Genomic DNA, 18,339 nt, shown 5'->3' on the forward strand with positions numbered 1-18,339 from the left:
TTGTATCTTGTCACCTTGCTAAACTCATTTATTAGCCCTGATAGTTGTGTATATGTTCTTTAGAGTTTTCTATATATAAATTGTGTCATCTGCAAATAGAGATAGTTCTGCTTCTTCCTTTGCAGAAGAGGCTTCCTGGATGCCTTATTTCATTTCTTGCCCGACTGTCCTTGCTAGAACCTCCACTATAATGTTAAGTAGAAGTGGGGAGACTGAACATCCTTGTTTTGTACTTGATTGTAGGAGGAAAGTTTTCAGTTTTTTTCACCATTTTAAGTATTATGTTAGCTGTGGATTTTTTTTTTTTTTATAAATGACATTCATCAAGTTGAGGAACTTTTCTTCTATTGCCAGATTGTTGGGTGTTTTTTTTTTTTTATCATGCAAGGGTGTTGATTTTGTCAAACACTTTTGAAATGTCCATTGGGATGATCGTGTGTCTTTTTACCCTTTATGCTATTAATGTGGTATTTTACATTGACTGATTTTCCTATGCTTAACTGACCTTGCATTCCTGGAATAAATCCCACTTGGACATGATGAATAATCTCTTTTACATGTTGCTAGTTTGTGTTTGATAGTAATTTGTTGAGGATTTTTGCATCTATATTCATAAGAGATACTGGTCTATAGGTTTATATTCTCGTGATGTCTTTGGTTTTGATGTCAGTGTAATACTAGCCTCTGGAATGACTCAGGAAGGGTTACCTCCTTTTCTGTTTTTTTTGGAGGAATTTCTGAAGGAGTGGTGTTAATTCACTAAACATTAGGTAGGATTCTCCAGTGAAGCCATTTGGTGCTGGGTTCTTATTTTGGGGGAGTTTTTATGACTTGACATGCATTTTTGATTACTAGGGATACTTAAAATTTTAAAATATTGTTTTGGTGGTAGCTTATTAGTCAGTTCAGATACATCTGAAAATTTAATCCTTGCATTAATCCTTCAATCATTGCATGCATCAGTTCCACAATGTTTTATATATAATAAGTTTATAATACCTTTTAACATCTGGAAGGGCAAGTTTCTCCTCATTACTCTTTATTATTTAAAAGGTAAAAGCATGTCTCTCATGCAGACAGAAGGTGAATATGAAAAATTTATTATAATATATGTATTATATATTATATATTATATATATTATATATATCATAAATATAGAGAGTTTATATTATCTCTTTAATTAATGAGGAATCCAGTAAGATGTGACAATAGGTTTGAAAGAATTCAATGAGTCACATTTATCAAGGCAGAAGGAATACTGAAATGAATTTACAAATAGATGCAAAACTGGCTTATTCCATAAGGAGAAGAGGTACATTAATCAGAGTCCTCCAGAGAAAAGAACCAGTAAGATATGGATATGGATAAGGATATATAAATGAGATTTATTATAGGAATGGCTCACGTGGTTATGGAGGCTGAGAAGTTCCACAGTATGCCATCCGCAAGCTGGAGGACCAGAAAAGCTGGTGGTTTAACTTATACTGAGTTTGAAAACCTGAGAACCAGGAGGCTGCTGGTCTAAATCCTAGAGTCCAAAGACCTGAGAACTAGGAATTCTGATGTCTGAGGGCAGGAGAAAATGGATATTCCAGCTCAAGAAGAGAGAGAGAATTCACCCTTTGTTCACTTTTTTGTTTTGTTCAGGCCCTCGGTGGATTGGATGATGCCCACCAGCATTGGTGAGAACGAATCTTTACCCGGTTGACTGATTCAAATGCCATCTCTTCTGGAAACAACCTCATACACACACGCAGAAATCATGTTTATCAGTTCTGTGGGTCCATTAGCCTAGCCACATTGACACAGAGAAGTAACCATCACAGCAGGGAATCAGTCTCCTTCCACTAGACATAATTCATCTGCGTGTTATTGGTTATTATATTAGTCAGCTCGGGCTGCCATGACAAAACATCACAGACTGAGTGGTTTAAACAACAGAAATTTATTTTCTCACAATTCTGGAGGCTGGGAGTCCAAGATCAAGGTCCTGGCAAGGATGGTTTCTGGTGAGGCCTCTTGACTTGAAAATGGCAGTCTTCTTGCTGTGTCCTCACATGGCCTTTTCTCTATGTGTACACACTCGATGTCTTTCCTCTTTTTGTAAGCACACCGATCCCATTGGATTAGGACTCCACCTGATTATCTCATTGACCTTCGTTCCCTCAAAAGGCCCATCACCAGATGCAGTCACACTGAAGATCAGAGCTTCAACATAGGAATTTGGGGGAACACAATTCAGTCCATGACAGTTATCTACAACTTAAAAGAATTGTAAAGTTGCTCAAAGACAATGAAAGGTACAGAGACCCCAAAGAATCAGATACGCTAGACAGTGCCTAATTTTCCATTGAAGATATTTTTTGTCCATTTAAAAGTTTTTCACAGTTTTCCCTACAATTAAAAACCAAAAAGATGAATTTGCTATTCTCATGTTTATTTATCCAAATGAATTCTATGATATCGTTGTGTAGTTTTTAAAATTGTGCTAGAATTTAAACTAGTATTGTTTAAATTTTTTTAAACATGATTAGAGGAATTTTGCATTGTTATTTTACTGTATGCGTCCATCTAGGAACATTTGAGGGATTTTTAAGTTCCTCATTAAATTATTGTCCTTTTCATTATTTAGATTATGAACAATTCTTATTAATTGTGAAGTAATTTATCTGGTATTGAGGGGGGAAATACTTCTTCCCTTTATAGTTTCTAAATAGTTTTCACTGGAACCTGTGTTTTTTAAAATAACAAGTTTTGTATCTATCATTTTTCAAAATTCTCCTATTGGTTCTATTTTTCAAAATTATCTTTATTTTTATAGTTATCCTCATAATTGGGTAAATTGAGAATGTAAGTAATTTGAGTGCTCCTGGTTCATCTGAGAGCAAGTTGATTGCATCTAAGAATAGTGTGTCTGTGTTGGGAGGGGGCTGGGTAGGAACTTGAGACAACTATCTTAATGATGTCTTCTTGGAATTAACACTGTTTGCTTTGGATACCTAGATTCCTAGACCTGAATTAACTATTTCCTGTGATGTTTCCACTCCTGTTTTTGGAAGGAACTAGGAAACAAGGGGTTATTGTACATGGAATGCAGTTCCACAAGATCTGTGGGCCGTTAGCATACACATTACTTAACTGCTTGTAGCTGTTACCAAAATTTCTGGATACCATTGTTAAAAAATATTTTGACTTAGCTGTTATCCCTTTGCTCTTGGAATACTCACATTTCTGTGATGCAGAGTTAAATGCTTATTCAAATCTACTTTATTTCAAGGTACTGGCAACCTGATGGTTGTGTCAAACAAACTCAAAAAGAGTCCGGAGGCTGTGGCTAGAAATAAATGATAAAGACTTATCCAAGGGTCTTAGGGTTTACAAACCAGAAACACAATCAGGCAATACCCACAGTGTTCCAAAGAAGACCAGGTAAGAGTTCTTATAATAAAAAGTACCGTCTTGAGAAGAATCAGTCTTTCATTCTTAGCCTCTGACTGTTGAGATGGTATTCCTCTGGATGACTAGTGGTCTGGATAATGAGTGTCAGGTGGTCTGGGTGCATGAACATTCTTTCCTGAGTCCTTCAGGGGGTAATCAGAGGGTTATCTGGAGGTTTAATGACACAGGACTGGAAAGCTCAAAAGGTTAAGGTCACAAGCTACTTAAAGCAAGAATAGAATTGATTCTTCATGCTTCAACCTACTTGATTTTAGTAATTTAGCAACTTGCTCTAGTGACTCCACTTTATTTCTTTACTCTATTTGTCAAGTGCTACAGTAGTCGTAAGCATTTGTTGGGATACTTACAGAAATCACCTGGAAGGCATCTGTCTTAATAGAGTTTCATTGCAGATAAATCCTGTCCATTTTAGAGAGAGGTGTCAGAGAACAGACACCAGCCCAGAGAGGAGTATGCCTGGGTTTAAAGCTGCAAAGAATCCTAGAAATGCGTCTTACTCCTATCTAATCCTAGAAACTTACTCCTACCTAACATCCTAGAAATGCATGTAGAGCTATCCCTCTGGAGACTTATGAAAAAATGCACTTATGGATGACCTTTTGAAATGAAACATGTTTCTAAGTAGAGGAATTTCTATATTTTTACCTCTTCCTAGAAGCTTTCCCTAACTCCTGCTGCCCCCACCGTGACTTACCCTTGTCTGACATGTCCCTGCATCTCACTTCCCTGTGGCCTTGACACTCTCCAGTGGTATTTGTGTTGCTCTTGCTCACATCAAGTCTCCTTCCCTGTGCCAGAAAACCCCAGCTCCCTAGGCATCTCCCACTGCACACACCAAAATGCTTTGCACGCAGTAGGTGCTCAGTAGATGAAGGTTTCTGGATGAATATTTTGCTAATCTGTAGTGCCTGTTACTATTGAAAACTCCCAAAGTGCAATTAACTTCAATTTTGTAGTTCAGGATTTTCACACTGCCCTCTCCAAGAAATGCCTGACAATTTCGCTAGAGCTAGTGCCAGGTTAGGAATAAGGAAGGAACGTGTGTCTGTCACGAGAAGGACTTGAGGCGTCTTCATTTTCCCACGTTGTCTAATTCAAGTTAGGTTGGTTAGAACAAAACAAAACAAAACCCCTTTCCTCTGAGCCATCCAGCCGGCTCCCCTGCTCTGGCCTCTTTCTCTCCTTTTGGTGGTAAATGAGTTCAGCCTTGCTATCAATTTTATCAGTTTGCCCAGCGCGTCCCCCTCTTTTGGCGATTAGAGATGTCCAAAACCTATTTAGACACAGAAGCCCCCTCGCTTCTGATTCCTCTACTTTTTTGGGGGGTGGACATAGTCTCTGCGACTTGAAACGCTTGCACGGAAAAAAAAATGGGGGAGCAAGTTGCGTGTAAACTTTTAAAAGTTGAGTCCCGGCTGGCTGCACAGCAAGGCTCCGCAGTGCCGAGAAAGGCTAACGGGCCCGGGCGACTCCAGGGGCAGCCGCCGGTCGGGCGCCCGGAGCCGCGGAGGCCTCGGCAGTGGCTCCCGACGCGCCCCCCGCATCCCCCCCCCGGGCCGCTGTCGGCCCCCGGGACCCAACGCGCGCGCTTGCGTGCTGCGGCCGGAGCGCCGGGCCCCACAGCGCGGAGCGGGCGGGCGGGGGGCGGGCGGGGGGCGGCGCGCGGGGCGGGCGGGGGCGGCGGCGTGCAGCTGTAGATGTGACGCCGCGGCCCGGCGGTGCCAGACCTGCGGACGCGGGGCCGCGGCTGCCATCGGGTCCCGGGCGCGGCAGCGTCGGGAGGCAGCCCCCTCGAGAGTGGCGACCGCGGAGCCTCCGAGCCCCGAAGCCCCGCGCCCGGGCCGCCCGGCTCCCTGCGCTCCCGGGCCCGCGCACCGGGCAGGGCCGAGCGGCGCAAGGCTGGGGGCCAGCGGCCGGGGCCGCGCGCCGCCGGGTGGGCGGCTGGGGGGCCGGGGCCGGGGCCGCGTCCCGGAGCGGGTCGGAGGCCGGGGCCGAGGCCGGGGAGCAGCGCCTCCCCGCGCGGCTGCAGGAGCGCGGGGATCCCGGCAGGGTCCCGGGGGGGCCATGGCCGCCGGGAGCATCACCACGCTGCCCGCCCTGCCAGACGACGGTGGCAGCGGCGCCTTCCCGCCCGGCCACTTCAAGGACCCCAAGCGGCTGTACTGCAAAAACGGGGGCTTCTTTCTGCGCATCCACCCCGACGGCCGAGTGGACGGGGTGCGGGAGAAGAGCGACCCTCACAGTGAGTTCTGGCCCACCCACTGCCATGTCCTGGGATCCCCCTCCACTCCTGCCTCCGCCCCACCCCACTGCCATCACCTGGAGTCCCCCCTCCCGTTCACTGCAGCCTGTCCCCACCCCTTTTCCATCTCCTGGGGTGCTCCTTCCAGCCTCCGCCCCCCCCATTTCCATCTCCTGGGGGTGCTCCCTCCAGCCTCCGCCCCCCCATTTCCATCTCCTGGGGTGCTCCCTCCAGCCTCCGCCCCCCCATTTCCATCTCCTGGGGGTGCTCCCTCCAGCCTCCGCCCCCCATTTCCATCTCCTGGGGGTGCTCCCTCCAGCCTCCGCCCCCCCATTTCCATCTCCTGGGGGTGCTCCTTCCAGCCTCCGCCCCCCCATTTCCATCTCCTGGGGTGCTCCCTCCAGCCTCCGCCCCCCCATTTCCATCTCCTGGGGTGCTCCCTCCAGCCTCCGCCCCCCCATTTCCATCTCCTGGGGGTGCTCCCTCCAGCCTCCGCCCCCCATTTCCATCTCCTGGGGGTGCTCCCTCCAGCCTCCGCCCCCCCATTTCCATCTCCTGGGGGTGCTCCCTCCAGCCTCCGCCCCCCCATTTCCATCTCCTGGGGTGCTCCCTCCAGCCTCCGCCCCCCCATTTCCATCTCCTGGGGGTGCTCCCTCCAGCCTCCGCCCCCCATTTCCATCTCCTGGGGGTGCTCCCTCCAGCCTCCGCCCCCCCATTTCCATCTCCTGGGGGTGCTCCTTCCAGCCTCCGCCCCCCATTTCCATCTCCTGGGGGTGCTCCCTCCAGCCTCCGCCCCCCATTTCCATCTCCTGGGGTGCTCCCTCCAGCCTCCGCCCCCCCATTTCCATCTCCTGGGGTGCTCCCTCCAGCCTCCGCCCCCCCATTTCCATCTCCTGGGGGTGCTCCCTCCAGCCTCCGCCCCCCATTTCCATCTCCTGGGGTGCTCCTTCCAGCCTCCGCCCCCCCATTTCCATCTCCTGGGGGTGCTCCCTCCAGCCTCCGCCCCCCATTTCCATCTCCTGGGGGTGCTCCTTCCAGCCTCCGCCCCCCATTTCCATCTCCTGGGGGTGCTCCCCTCCAGCCTCCGCCCCCCCATTTCCATCTCCCGGGGGTGCTCCCCTCCGCTCCATTCCAGCCTCCTTGCTCCTTCCTTCTCTTCACGCCGACCCAGTGGGACTGCGGTTTCTTTCTGCGCGGCCCTCGGCGGTTTCAGGTTCACCGCGGGTGTCCTCCTCCCGGGCGCAGCGGTGTCGGGTTAGGTGGTCCCCCGGGCTGTGTGGGTGCCAGTTTCCCCCGTAAACCCGTCCCGTGGGTGCGGAGCCGCGGGCCGCGCGGCGAGCTCCCTTGGCGCCGACAGCCTGTAACGTCGGGGTACCTGCGGCGAGGAGGGGCATACCCCCTCGAATTTCGACCCCTTCTCTGTCGCACGAGCGCAGTCCCGCGGACAGAGACCTGGGGGACACAGCCGAACTAGACGTTCTTTATTGGAAGAACACCATCCCAGAATCGCGCCATTAAATACCTGTTTGGTAGGACCCGAGCAGCTGACACACTGCTCTCACCCATCCATGTCTATTTTTTCCGGAATTGCCGAAAGCTGGAAAAGCAAAAAATACGGACTTTGCTAAAAAATGCGGCAAATCCTTGTTTCAGTAGGGAAAACACCTGCAGTAATTAGCTTTGGAACCGTGAGCCACACTTAAGCCTTGAGCCGGTGTCCTCCTCCCGGAAATGGGGAAAACGTCTAGGCTGAATCAGATTTGAGGATCAGGTGAGAACGTACATAAAGTGGGCAGAGGATTTCGTTTACCAGTCTACACTTTTGTGTCCGACTATCCCTTTGTGTTTAGAGAACTAACACGGGCTAAAATCGTTGGTTGTCAGACTTGAGGCCGCATGGCATCCCCTGAGGGTTTGTTACAACACGTTGCCTTTCTCCGTCAAGTCCGGGGTGGGGCCTGGCATTTGCATTTCTAACGCATCCCCAGGTGCTGGTGACCTGGCATCACCCACTCCTCCAGAGCAAAGAGGCATAAAATGGGCTGGTTAACAAACACTGTTGGGATGTGAAATGAAAAAGGATCAGGAGATATTTTAACTGTCATCCTGTAAGTGGAGGTAAACACACGGTTTTAAAAGTTGTGTGTTCTGGTGGTTCTTCCTTCTGGGGTTTCAGATGAAGAATCTGATCCCCCGTTTGCCTGAGAAAAAGGTGCCCGGGAGCCTACCGCTCATTCCCCTGCCGGTATGGCTTTATCTTATGAAAGGAATGAATGTCTTCACTTGGGGATGAGGAGGAGGGAGCAGAGAAAGCTCTGCCACCAAACCTGAGTTGGAAAAGAACTGGGAAATGTGCTTTTGTAGGAGTTGGGTCTTTATTGATTCCAAAATAGCAACAAGCAAAAGATGCAGGTCTTTAATATTTTTCAGGCCTGTCATAATTTAAAAATGTTATCAGTCACTTACATAGTATATTAAAACTGAAAAGACGCATGTAAGCCAATATATGGGTTAGTGCTATTTCTCTACTTTGGTATCTTGAATAGCTTTCACCAGATTATCTCTGTGTGTTTGAAGGCTGTTCTGCCGTTGTCTGCTAGGCCAGCTCAACTGATGAGGGAAGGTGTGTCTGTGTCCCAGTTAGTTTTGTTCTTTTCCAGCAGCACAAACTTTGTAATAGAAAAGCATATTCTATGACCAGAAGACAGAAGAACTCTCCTCCAGATCGGGTGCCCATTGGAGCTACCCGTAGTATCCTTTAATTTTCTCAGACATTTTATTAGTTCCTGAATCAGTTTTTTTTCTTTGAAGCCTTTGATACTCTATTTCCTTCAGAGTAAACCTGTAGGGGCTAGCGAGCAAGGGTACCTCTGCATTGCATACCACATTACCACTCTCATAAGAGTGGTACCACATTACCACTCTCATAAAAACTACTGTTAGCTTTTTATTCCCAACTGTGCATTGGGCTGTCATTTTTGTAATCTTATTTTACCTCATTGGTTCTCAAACTGGGGTGGTTCCCCCCCCCCCCGAAACATTTGGCAATGTCTGGAGACATTTTTGGTTGTCATACCCCAAAGGGTGCTACTGGCATCTAATAGATAGCGGCCAGGGAGGCTGATGGACACCCTGCAATGCACAGGGCACCTCCCTAGTCCCCCAGCAAGACGACCCCAAATGTGAACAGTGCTAAGGTTGAGAAACCCCGCCAAACTAATAACTAGCTATAGACAAGATGGTAAAGTGAAGAGGGGAGTACTCATCCAGACTTGTGGAGAGTACTGATTTTTCAAAGTCACTTTTTATCAGGCCTAAACATGATGAATCTAGACCACTTCTGTATAGCCCAACCTGCACTTAAGTTTAAGTACCGTATATTTTTCTGGCATGGCGAAGGTGTGCCCATAGTTGACCAAACTAGGAGGAGACTGATGGGAAAAATATAAGAAAACAATGAGTGTGGACAGGACATAATATCCTCTCAACCACATCTCGATTCCCAGCAAACATGGAGAAATAAGAGCAGAATTAATGGTTGCCACAGCTTCCCACTGAATTATGGCTCCAATGTCTAGACCTATTTGAAAAGTTGAAGAACCCATGGCTCCAGTCCTCAAACTGTTTTTTCCACTTGATCTGAATACCTGTCACTGGAGATCAAGTCCTTTGGCATTAACACTTTCTGTCCAGATGTCTTCTAAAATGCAAATACCTCTGAAAAGAAGAGTTCAGCCACTACCAGATTTTTAACATTTAGTGTGAATTAAATTGTGGTTTCTTCCCCAAAAGTTGACCCAAAGGACCGGAGTTTAGGGAGGGATGCTTTGAATGCTGGCATAAATCCGGGGTGCTGATGAGGTGTGGGGGTGTGTGTGGCTCCAGTACTAAACAGGAGCCAGAGCAGGGAGGACAGAGGCGGACGTGAGAGGGGACAAAGGCTGACACGACTGAACAGCAGGCGTGCAACTGCTCAGTGTGGCTGCAGGTCACCTTAGCTTCAGTCCTGGGTGTTCACTTGAGTTGTTCACTCCCAGGGCCCATCCCTCTGCACTTTCTCTGAGTCCTGGATGAACCTTCACTTGACATGTGTGTCGTGATGAAAGCAGGTGTGGCGACTATGCTTGTCCAGTGTGCGTGCTGCACACCTATCTGGGCATCCTGGATATTTTGGTAGGCCTCTTCCAGACGTCCGTGGAATGTGTAAGATTAAAGGTACGCTGTACAGTGGCGAACCGTGTAAAGACATGCAGAAGAGAGAACATGCTGTCCCGAGTAGCACGGACGCATTAGTGGAGTATGGTAAGTGAGATGCGTGCCACTTATGTACACTGGAGCATGAAATTGGTTCCAGATGCTCTGACTTAGGGGAAAATCAAGGTGGTTGGAAGTGCCAGATATACCCTTGGGCTTCTGCCAGGAGGTGACCGCCTGTTGCCCTCCTCTGTTTCCAGGCCCCCATGGACGCTGAGACTCGGGGAGGCCCAGGGACCTGCCCACTGCCCAGGAGCAGGGATGGGTCCTGGTCGGTCTGATGCCCTTCCCTGTGCCACGGCACATATTCCATGCCACCCCAATCACAAAAACTCGGGCTTATGAAATTCAAAGGGAGGCTTCTAGTTCACTGATCTCATTTTTGTGGAAAAGGATATTGAGGTTCAGGAAAGGAACTGATTTGAGGTTCACCTGCCGATTGATTTCCTCTTTGATCATCTGAATGAGGCTACAACCTCTGGGTCCCCAATTTAGGTCTTCCGTTTCAGAAGACCTAGCCAGCTGACTACTGACAGCCAGCCCCTCCGAGGAATTCACTAGTTCACCTCTAGTAAGAATACAGGTCGCCTCTGGCTGTATTCCTGGGGGATTGGATAAAGCCGCCTCTTCCTTTATGTAAACGGAACTATTGATTTCATGACACCAGGTTCTCTCCCCCTACCTTTTCTGGAGTAATATCTGGGGAGTGGATCCCACTAACTTGCCTCAATGAACATGTTTACTGTAGTACACTTTGTGTGCGGTAAACAAATGAAGTAAGAATCTCGTAGCTCATTTAACTGTGGAAATCATGGAATCGGTACAGCAATGAAAGGACAATTCATGAGTCATAGATATTACCACACCTTAGGAGCCTTTAAAGATGAGTTTGATGCCAAGTGACTTCAGCCTAGAAAAAGCAATATCCCCTGTGACATGCCCTGAGGGCTTTCGCTGTATTTATGGAGTGGCCATGGTGTAATTAGACTTCAACTGTGGCGTAACAACCAGGTTCTAAGTCTTCTCATTTTGATTTATGATGCCACTTTAAATGGATGGCCATGATTTTAATTTGAAAATAAAATGTTACAGATGTAATAATCAAAACAAGAACCATCCTTTATACAATATAATTATAAAATTGATTCTATTCATCTCCACTTGATTCTCAGAAATCACCATCAACGATACGGAAAAAGGCGATTTAAGGTCTCACATTGTTAGAACCATTATTTTCAAACCACAAGGTGCCGGCACGACAGGATGGTAACTACACATGTGCCATGGCCTTTGCTTGTGTTTCCAATTCCAGTGTGTGCTGATTTTCCACACACCCTGCTTGGGCCCCTTTGTCCTGTAGCACACATCTGCGAGGAGGCTGGCCTGGAAGAGTCTAGAGCAGGCAAACCAACACATTCGGGCGCAAACCGCACTCACTACCATAGTCCTTCCAAAAAGTATATTTCATTCTGTTTTGAGATTGAGCTTATAATTTTCTGCACTCTGAAATCAGGGATCTGGTCTTGTATTTCATTTACATGTTGTCAGTTCTCCTAATATTTAATGCTCGATAGTCTGGAAAATAATTCGGGGCAACAGTTATCAGTGTAGAACTTTCGTTGTACTCTTAGGAAGTATAGTGGAGGCACCAGGACTTTCAGTGTCCCCCGTTGTGTCTATTGTTCCACTCACTAGAGCATTCTCTTTTGCTCTCAAACTCTCCCTCTAAGCCACAGGAACTGAGGTGAGGGCTGAAAGGAAAGGGGTCACTCCCAGGGAACCTCACCCACTGAGTGTAGACGGTGGTTCTTAAAAGCCAGACCAGTCCCTTCTACATGCCTGTGGGATATTTTTAGTTTGAGGAAAATTGGACGATCTGGAGGCAACAGACAGCCAATATTCAGTGTTTAATTTATGTCTCATCCCAATTGTCCTCTGTCACTCTTCCTGGACACGGTAACTTTTGAGTTGATCAATGTATCTTTAATGCTTACTCATTCATTTACAGAAATCCTGTGTGTGTGTGTGTGTGTGTGTGTGTGTGTGTGTGTGTGGTGAGAGTGTCTGTATTTGTACTTGCAAACAGCTACTTACTTCCCCTCTAAATTGAATTCTCCCATAGAATTCTGGAACAAAAATTTCACTGATTTTCAAGATATTCTGGAGATTAAAAAAAAAAAACGGAGAGGAGGTATGTGAATATTAAGTGTTAAGTTCCAGGTATAATTGAACTGTTGAAAGCAATTTTTCTGGTTTAATTTATAGTTGAGCTATCCATTAATTTACAGTTAAAGTTGATGATTAGTCAACCACTCAAATTAGCCAACAAAGAAGTGTTTTCTCAGAGGGGATTTGTATAGAGTGGTTGTGATCTGGCTAAGATTCTGTGAGTGGATTATTCTGAGAGAAGGTGCTGGCACATAAAGGTGGGAACCATGACTTCTCGGTATAAACAACATCATAAAAGGTTTGTACCTGTTACTCAGGGAGTGCTCACTAAATGTCAGCCGATGATGAAACATTCTGCGTGGGCCTTCCTGTGGAATGACTACGCCTGGGCCATGTACTATCTGAAGCTTGGTCGAGGTATATTGTTCTCTTGTAGCAGCACGAACATTGAGACACTGGTCAGTTTTAATGAAGATGGTTATATGTAACCAGGGTATATTTGGGGATCTTAGAGGCTGGCTATCGGCCTTTCTTAGGGTATTGGCATTTCATAGTGTTACAGAAAGACGAATCGTTTTTCAGGATAGTTTGAAACTCTCATTAAGAATTCTGTTTTCTTTCAAAAGCATTTAAGAGTCGTATCACGTACTGTGTGACGTACAGCTCCTCAGGTACGGTGTGCATTGTTTGTCCATCCCTTCGTGGCCGATACCCCAGAATCTGTCTTCTCTTCTACTTCATCTCCTTTTCTCTTTTTAACTCTGGATTCTGCCCTCAGTGTTCTACTTCAGTCATTTGGGCCCCAGCAGCCTCCCAGTTCCATTACGTGGCCTTGTCCAGCTTGTCACCTTGCTTCTCACATTTGACACTATTGTCTGCGTCTGTCTTCTTGAGAATTTCATGGCTTCTGTTACACCACATCAACCTCATTCTCCTCTCACCTACCCAGCTGTCTTTTCTTCTGGTCTCTCCCTCCTTTGGTCTTTTGCTTTCAGATTCCCCAGGGCCCTGGTTTGGGCCCTCTCCCCTCCTTTCTGTGGCCTCTGTTCCTTCAGCACATCATTTCTAGTCTCTCGCCGGTGTCCCATGTGTGTCAGCACTGTCTCCCACTGTGTGAGGGATAGATAGGCTGTTACAGCCTCATTCATTGCTGAATGGACAACAGGCTGAGGCCCGTGAAGAGGTTCAATCTATAGTTGTCGAGTGAGTTAGAACTTTAAATAAGTAAGCATAAATACTTCAGTATGAGGCATGGGAAATGGATACACTGAATATAGCATCACTGTAGTTCTTTCTGGAGACACCTGGAAGCAATAAAGCTAAAACATAATCATTTGTGAAGATTACTTTTTATTGTGGAAGGTTTCCTTTTCAGCTATTGAATAACATATCAATATTTCTAGCCAATTGCAGAACGTGCTATTGTGCTCTCATTAAGGAAAGCAGATCGAAGAATTCATACTTGAATCAGACACTTTCAATCTCTCTCTCAAGTCTGAAACCAGTGAATCATTTGATAAATTAGGATTCAGAGCTGTCTGGGAGCACAGTGAGTATCCTTTTTGGCTATGAGGAAACGGCACCAATCGTTTCACCCTAAAATTCATTCAGATTTATGAGCCAGCCAGTATTCATCACAACAATCTGAAAACTCTTTAAAAGGACAGAAATTATGTGACAAAGTGAGTCATAGTCTTTGTGATGTGATGTCTGCAAGGGTGGGTGGGAGAAATTGCCGAATGACCCGATTCGTTCTACTCCTTTCTAAACTGAATCATTTTGCAAATAGAAAACAATTCGTATGTTTTTAGGTGGTCATTACATAAATAGGAAAGGAAGAGAGGAATAAACTCAAATAACACCCCCATTTAGAGAATTACTTTTTGAAATATATTACTGGATGTACAGTCTTTGTTTTGAATTAGAAACAAAGTTAATCTCTCTACTACCTAATAGTGTATATCTTTTAATCTAACACCTGCTTTTAATCATATATATGTGTATGTATGTGTGTGTGTGTGTGTGTGTGTGTGTGTGTGTGTGTGTATATATATGAATTGTTACTTTTTCTTGCCTAGATTGGTTTTTGATCCTCCTGTGTCATTTGACCTTTCTCCTCATAGCTATGTCTAGCCTTGGCTCATTTGAAGATGGTGTGTGTGTGTGTGTGTGTGTGTGTGTGTGTATGTTGTGGGAGTGTCATTTACTCACTGGCTAGATGACCACTTGAACTGAATGGAGACTCAAAAGAGGAAGAGCCCTCTCATTTTGAAAATTCTGATTCTGGGATGGTATAATCTTGCATTTTGTGTGGTTGGTTTTCTTTTGTTACTTTTCATCTTATTAGAAACACAAGTTTGGAGGCCCTTTCTCTGAGTCCAATTTAGATTAATAAGATTGATTAACCTTAATTCCTTGTTTTCTTTGGGGTAAGGCATGTGTCAAAAACTTATGTGAAAAGAGATTTAGATTAATAAGATTGATTAACCTTAATTCCTTAATTTAGATTAATAAGATTGATTAACCTTAATTCCTTGTTTTCTTTGGGGTAAGGCATGTGTCAAAAACTTATGTGAAAAGAGAAATATTCTATTTTGAGTGTATTCCTAAGTTTTAGAAGTTCTTATTGCATACTGATAGTTATACATTACTCTAAACTCAATAATTTAGTAATGGGAATATAATGCAAGTGAAATTGGGAGGACAATCTTGCTAACTAGTTTCACAGAGGATCCTAATGTATACAGAAGACGTAGACAGCATGTGTTGGGTTAAAAAATAATGAATTGCAGCAACACTTTAGCTGTTACAGGGTCAGAAAAGAGAGGCACAGATAATTTTGGAGGGAGGGTATTAAAGCCGTGAAGTAGTCACGGGATCTGTCCAGCGTGGCTGGACCCCTGGGGAGACTGCCGTAGTGACGTAGTGACGAGCACAGGCCCTGTCCCTTGCAAGTAGGGGAAGGACTACTGTATTCCTAGGGCCTTGGTAGTTACTGAATATTGAATGCATGAATGAATGAATGAATGAGTGAAATTCTTGAAAACATGCTCTGTGTCAGCTTTACAAATCGTATGTTTCATCTTGAATACAAAATTATTGAACAAGTATTATTACTCTCATCTTACAGAAAAGAATACAGTTTTTAGAATTGGCTTTTCAAAACATGATCTCTGTCTGTGACAGCATGTAACCGATTGTACCTTTTAGACATCTAAGTGTTTAGAATAGATTAAGTATTGTTCATGGCCAGAATTCCAGAAGGACAATGTAGCAGAAATTTGAATAGAAATAGTGATTTAAGAAAATAATTTAAGCTCTCCCCAGAGGCTTTGCCATATCCAGCAAAGTTAGTCTCTGCCATCTTTTCTCCCACCTCTTATATCATTATTTTTTTATTTAGAAAGTATTTCTGTCATGATTTAGTATAAAATAATTCTTTAATATTTTGGGGTTGCTTTCTGAAAAACTCAAAAGATTTTTAAATGGCATATACAAAAATAGAAAGACATAATTAAGGATAAAAACTGTATAAAAATGGAACAAACCTCAAAAGACGGGGTCTGGAAGATTAAAATGCAGCATAAGCGAGGGCATGCAGAAAATATAAAGAGAATAACCAAAAGATTTTAAAGGCCTTTTCAAGGAAATTGAGATAGGCTCACATTTTAAGGACACGTGGTAAGAGTAACTGCCCCCCAAAGCAGATATACTTGGATCATTTTAATCGTCTTCACCAAGTGAGATTGTCAGTCAACCAATACTTTTTTGAGTTTCTACCATGTGAGGAAATAATGACCAAGACACACAAAGATAGATCAAGAAAGCACTTAAGACACATCCAGAAACATGTCTAAAATTAAACTCTTCTTTCCTTGACTTCCCCTATTTTGACTTCCCTATATTTTTTAAAAGGTATCACCATCTTTCTTGCTAACCAGGTCCATCTTGGAGTGAATCTCTACACTTCATTTCCTCAGTGCTCACTCCCCGTCCTCCAGTCCTGTGCATCTGGGTTCTGCAGTCTTTCCCACCCATGCTGGTCTCTACATTCTTGTTGCAGCTGCTCCAGTTTGGTCCCCAACTTGTACAGCTGCCTTCTAACTGGTCCCATCTGCATTAATCTCCTGGGGCTGCCATGCAAGACGCCATGGACCCAGCGTCCTCATAGTTTGGAGGCTAGAAGTCGAAGAGTAAGGTGTCCACAGGTTCAAGGCCTCTCTCTGTGCCGTGCAGGTGGTCCCCTTCTTGCTGCCTCTTCACGTGGTCATCCCTCTGTGGACACAAAGTTCCTCTTGTAAGGACAGCAGGCAGATTGGTTTAGGACCCACCCTCACCCCAAGGTAACTAATCACCTTGTTGGAGGCCGTGTCTCAAGTACAGGCATTTTCTGAGGCACTGGGGGATAGGGCTTCATATGTGAATTGGGAGGTGTGCAGTTCAGCCCTTAAAACCATCTAATCAAGTAGATACTGTTTTTTGACAGTGAAATCTCTCCAAAGAGCAGCTGGGTCATGTTATTCGTCTCCTCAGAAAAGCACTATGGCCTTGAAAGAGTCGAGTCTCCTGCACGCACACTGCTTACAGATGTGGGCACTGAGGAAAGTCTGGAAGAATCACAGAAAAAAGGGAAAGTTACCAGCAGATGGATGGTTGTCGTGATACCAAAAAGTGGGATAAAGATGTTTTCAGGAGACTATAGATGGGTAGTACACATGATGCATTCCTTGAAAAAAAATTCCGAGAGGCTTGAGAACAGTAAGGTAAGAAAAAAATACAAAAAGTAGTAAATAGGGTAATACTATAATGGATGAATAGCAATCTACATAGGCTTAATGTGTTCATTTCAATGGAATATTTGACTGAATTTCTTCTGACAACCTCTACAAAACAAGTACATTTTCTCCAGAAGACAGTCTAGAGTTTTTCATGTTCTGTCTTCTTAATCCAGAACTAGAAGTATGCTCTGTCTCTCTAAAGGGTGAAAAATTAAAGATGAAGAAAATTGGGTTTATTATCATGTGGGTTTATTATCATGATCTAAAAGAATTCTTAATAGACAGCTGACCCTGTTATTTAACTATCACAAAATAAGCAACGCCTTTAATTCTTATTCTAAATCAGTTATCATTTTTGTAGACCCTCCACCTAGCTTTTAACAGCAATGTAGCTAGTATCCCCATAAAGAGCAGAATTCATTTAGTTAGTTATTCACATACACGTCCTGCAACTCAACTCATTTTTCTTGGAAGGCACTGTAGGAAGTTATATTACTCAAAGTTAGCTATTCTTTGAGTGTTTTAATGAGATTAGGAAAAAAAACAAACAATTGGGCTATCTGTTTGGTTACACCTAAACTGAATATTTTCCTGACCTGAATTATTTTTGGCTTTGCTTAATGATAGAACTGTAGAGCTTTATGTTGTAGGATTCTGAGGGATCTTGGCCTTGACTCATGGGTGTCAGCTCCGGAAGCGGGTGGCTGTTGCTGTTAGGCACCTCTGTTTTTCTAGAAGGCGCCTAACGCCCATCATGGCTGATCGGTAAAGCGTGTGGTTCTGCTCTCTAGGTAGGCCAGAGAGCAAAACTTTTTAAAAGTCCTGCTGTGGGACATATTTATGGCAGCTTGACTCCAGGATAGACGGTATATCTTCCCCCAGGTTGGGGATTTTCACCGGGGAGGCGCGGGGTCTATGGACAAGCCTGCTGTGTGGAGATGCTCGTCACCTGATGACCTACCGTTGGATTTTTAGTCAGGGCTCTCCTCAGAAACGGCCAATAGGAGATCCATATGAGATAGGGGGGAGAGGACGAGGGGGAAGGAGGGATTTACGGTAAGGAATTGACTCATGCAATTATGGAAGCTGGTAACCTGTCAGGCCCAGAGGAGACCTGATGTTGTGGTTCAAGTTCAAGAGGCCGCCTGCTGGCAGGATTTCTTCTTCTTCTTCAGGGGAGGTCAGTCTGTTCTATTCAGCCTGCAAGTGACTGGATGAGGCTCACCCACTGAGGGCAATCTGCTTTGCTCAAAGCCTACTGATTTAATGTAAATCGCATCCAAAAACACTTGCACCAAAATACCCAGAATAATGTTGGACCACATATCTGGGCACCATGCCCCAGCTAAGTTGACACATACAATTAACCCTCACAGGGCCACTGCTGGCACAAATCCTAGACTGGCTGCATGTCCAGCCCAGGCTTGGACAGGCCC

At 45.1% G+C, this 18,339-nt stretch overlaps 2 protein-coding genes across 6 annotated transcripts in view; both read left to right on the forward strand.

Moving 5' to 3' along the window:
- Positions 1-2,766, forward strand: part of LOC308509495 (chaperonin-containing T-complex member BBS12-like) — a 70,365-nt gene extending 67,599 nt beyond the window's left edge. For all 5 annotated transcript variants that reach the window (XR_013995193.1, XR_013995194.1, XR_013995197.1 and 2 more), the window contains one exon: positions 1,649-2,766. The gene's annotated coding sequence lies outside the window, so the exon portion shown is untranslated. The remainder of the gene's footprint in view (positions 1-1,648) is intronic.
- Positions 2,767-5,500: 2,734 nt separating this feature from the next.
- The window catches only part of FGF2 (fibroblast growth factor 2), a gene marked incomplete at its 3' end in the record, with an annotated part of 45,472 nt that continues 32,633 nt past the window's right edge, over positions 5,501-18,339 (forward strand). Inside the window, exon 1 of the mRNA XM_081077511.1 lies at positions 5,501-5,702. Coding sequence (XP_080933637.1) covers positions 5,525-5,702 — 178 coding nt within the window. The 5' untranslated portion in view covers positions 5,501-5,524. The remainder of the gene's footprint in view (positions 5,703-18,339) is intronic.

Source organism: Rhinolophus hipposideros (assembly GCF_964194185.1).
Source record: "Rhinolophus hipposideros genome assembly, chromosome: 16".
Taxonomy (NCBI): domain Eukaryota; kingdom Metazoa; phylum Chordata; class Mammalia; order Chiroptera; family Rhinolophidae; genus Rhinolophus; species Rhinolophus hipposideros.